The sequence below is a fragment of the Austrofundulus limnaeus genome, unplaced genomic scaffold (genome assembly GCF_001266775.1).
Source record: "Austrofundulus limnaeus strain Quisiro unplaced genomic scaffold, Austrofundulus_limnaeus-1.0 Scaffold347, whole genome shotgun sequence".
Lineage (NCBI taxonomy): Eukaryota > Metazoa > Chordata > Actinopteri > Cyprinodontiformes > Rivulidae > Austrofundulus > Austrofundulus limnaeus.
The window spans coordinates 436942-438557 of NW_013952749.1; the positions used below are offsets into that span (position 1 = coordinate 436942).

Below are 1616 nucleotides of genomic sequence, written 5' to 3' on the forward strand. Positions count from 1 at the left end.
CACACACACACACACACACACACACACACACACACACACACACACACACACCCACCCTACCTGGGATTAACTGAACAACAAGTCTCAGCTTGAGACCAGCAGGACTCAACAGTCAGGTCTTTATTCAGGTCTGCTCTGTGAAACCTTCAGTTCTTCAGAGGTTCTAATCTTGAGTCAGGTTTGATCTGGGTCTGGATCTGGTTCTGGTTCTGGACATGTTTGGTCTGAAGGTTTGTGCTTGTCTCTGTCTGCAGACATCACCCTCCAGTGGTTGATCCAACACTCCCGGACTAAGAGGAGTTCCTGAGAAATGACCCGACAGAACAGGCCAAACCCCGCCCCCTTTACCCTGCACCCCACCCTCCTTCCATTGACCTGAATTTACTTTATGGCCCCGCCCCCTTTACCCTGCACCCCACCCTCCCTCCATTGACCTGACTTTACATTATGGCCCCGCCCCCTTATCCCTGTAGCTGTGGATGCACAGGTACCTGTGAGGTTTCTGTTGGAGACTCACAGCGGGTCAGAACCAGAACTTTGACACATTCATGCTGAGTTTCAGAACATTTTCAGGTTTTATTAAAGAAACTATCTTAATCTGAGAAGATTTTTAAACATTAAATAAAATAATTATAATTCCAGAATCATAAATGTAATGTTTTACAGGATGTGTGCAGTAACCTGCTGCAGTTTAATATCACAGCTTTACACACAGATTAAATTAGACAATAACCCCCAATTTACACTAGATGTGTCTCCGCTGCGCTGCGCTGCGCTGCGCTGCAGTCCGGTCCGACCTCCACAGTAAATACACAACTATTCTAATCAACGACACTGTTTACACTGACTCCACACGGCTGTGAGCGAATGGTGATTCTGCCGGACACCAGAGCTGCTCCAGAGTTAACCTACAGATGTCACGTCGCACCAACAGGAAAAGGAACAAGCACAACATCTGTATTTTCAAAATAAGACACCGTAAGGCAGAATAATTTTATTGAAGCCCCATTTATATTAATAAATATATTTAAATATTTCTACACAAATGCTGTCAGAATGAATGGTTCTGTTTGGGAAGCAGATGTGTACACATGATACACGAGGATTTTATTTTGAAGTCAGAAGTTTCAAAAAGACGACAGTGAAACAGTTTCAACCACAGATATAAAAGCTTTTATATTAATGTTTTCAGCTGTTTGGAGTTCATCTTTCACAGAATTAATTATTTTTTGCTCTGACTTCTACAATTGTCACTGGATTTATCAGGTGATGTCGTCCTGCACACGCTGCCTCCTCTGTGTGTCGCAGAGCAGAGCCACATGTGGTGTAAATCCAGGCTCAGCTGAGTGCTCACTGTAAAACATCTGGATTTAGGAATGTTTGGGTTCAGCTTCTGGTTCTGACTGGTGATGATGTCACTCTGCTGCACAGGTTCTGGTACCGGTGCACCTTTGATCCACACCTGTTGGATCAAACATCACTACACCCTGTTCAAAAACACTTTTTAAAGGGATCCAGGATTAGTTGTAACGTTAAACATTTATTTTAACTGTAAAATAAAGACTAAAAATACTGTAGGATGTTTAGTTTTTATAATATTTTAAAATATATTTTAA

At 42.4% G+C, this 1616-nt stretch overlaps 1 protein-coding gene across 1 annotated transcript in view; it reads left to right on the forward strand.

Moving 5' to 3' along the window:
- The window catches only part of LOC106527882 (ADP-ribosylation factor-like protein 8A), a gene marked incomplete in the record, with an annotated part of 5676 nt that extends 4129 nt beyond the window's left edge, over nucleotides 1–1547 (forward strand). The window contains 1 exon segment of the mRNA XM_014022892.1: nucleotides 1267–1547. Within this exon segment, the coding sequence (XP_013878346.1) occupies nucleotides 1267–1346 (80 nt within the window).
- Nucleotides 1548–1616: the final 69 nt, after the last annotated feature.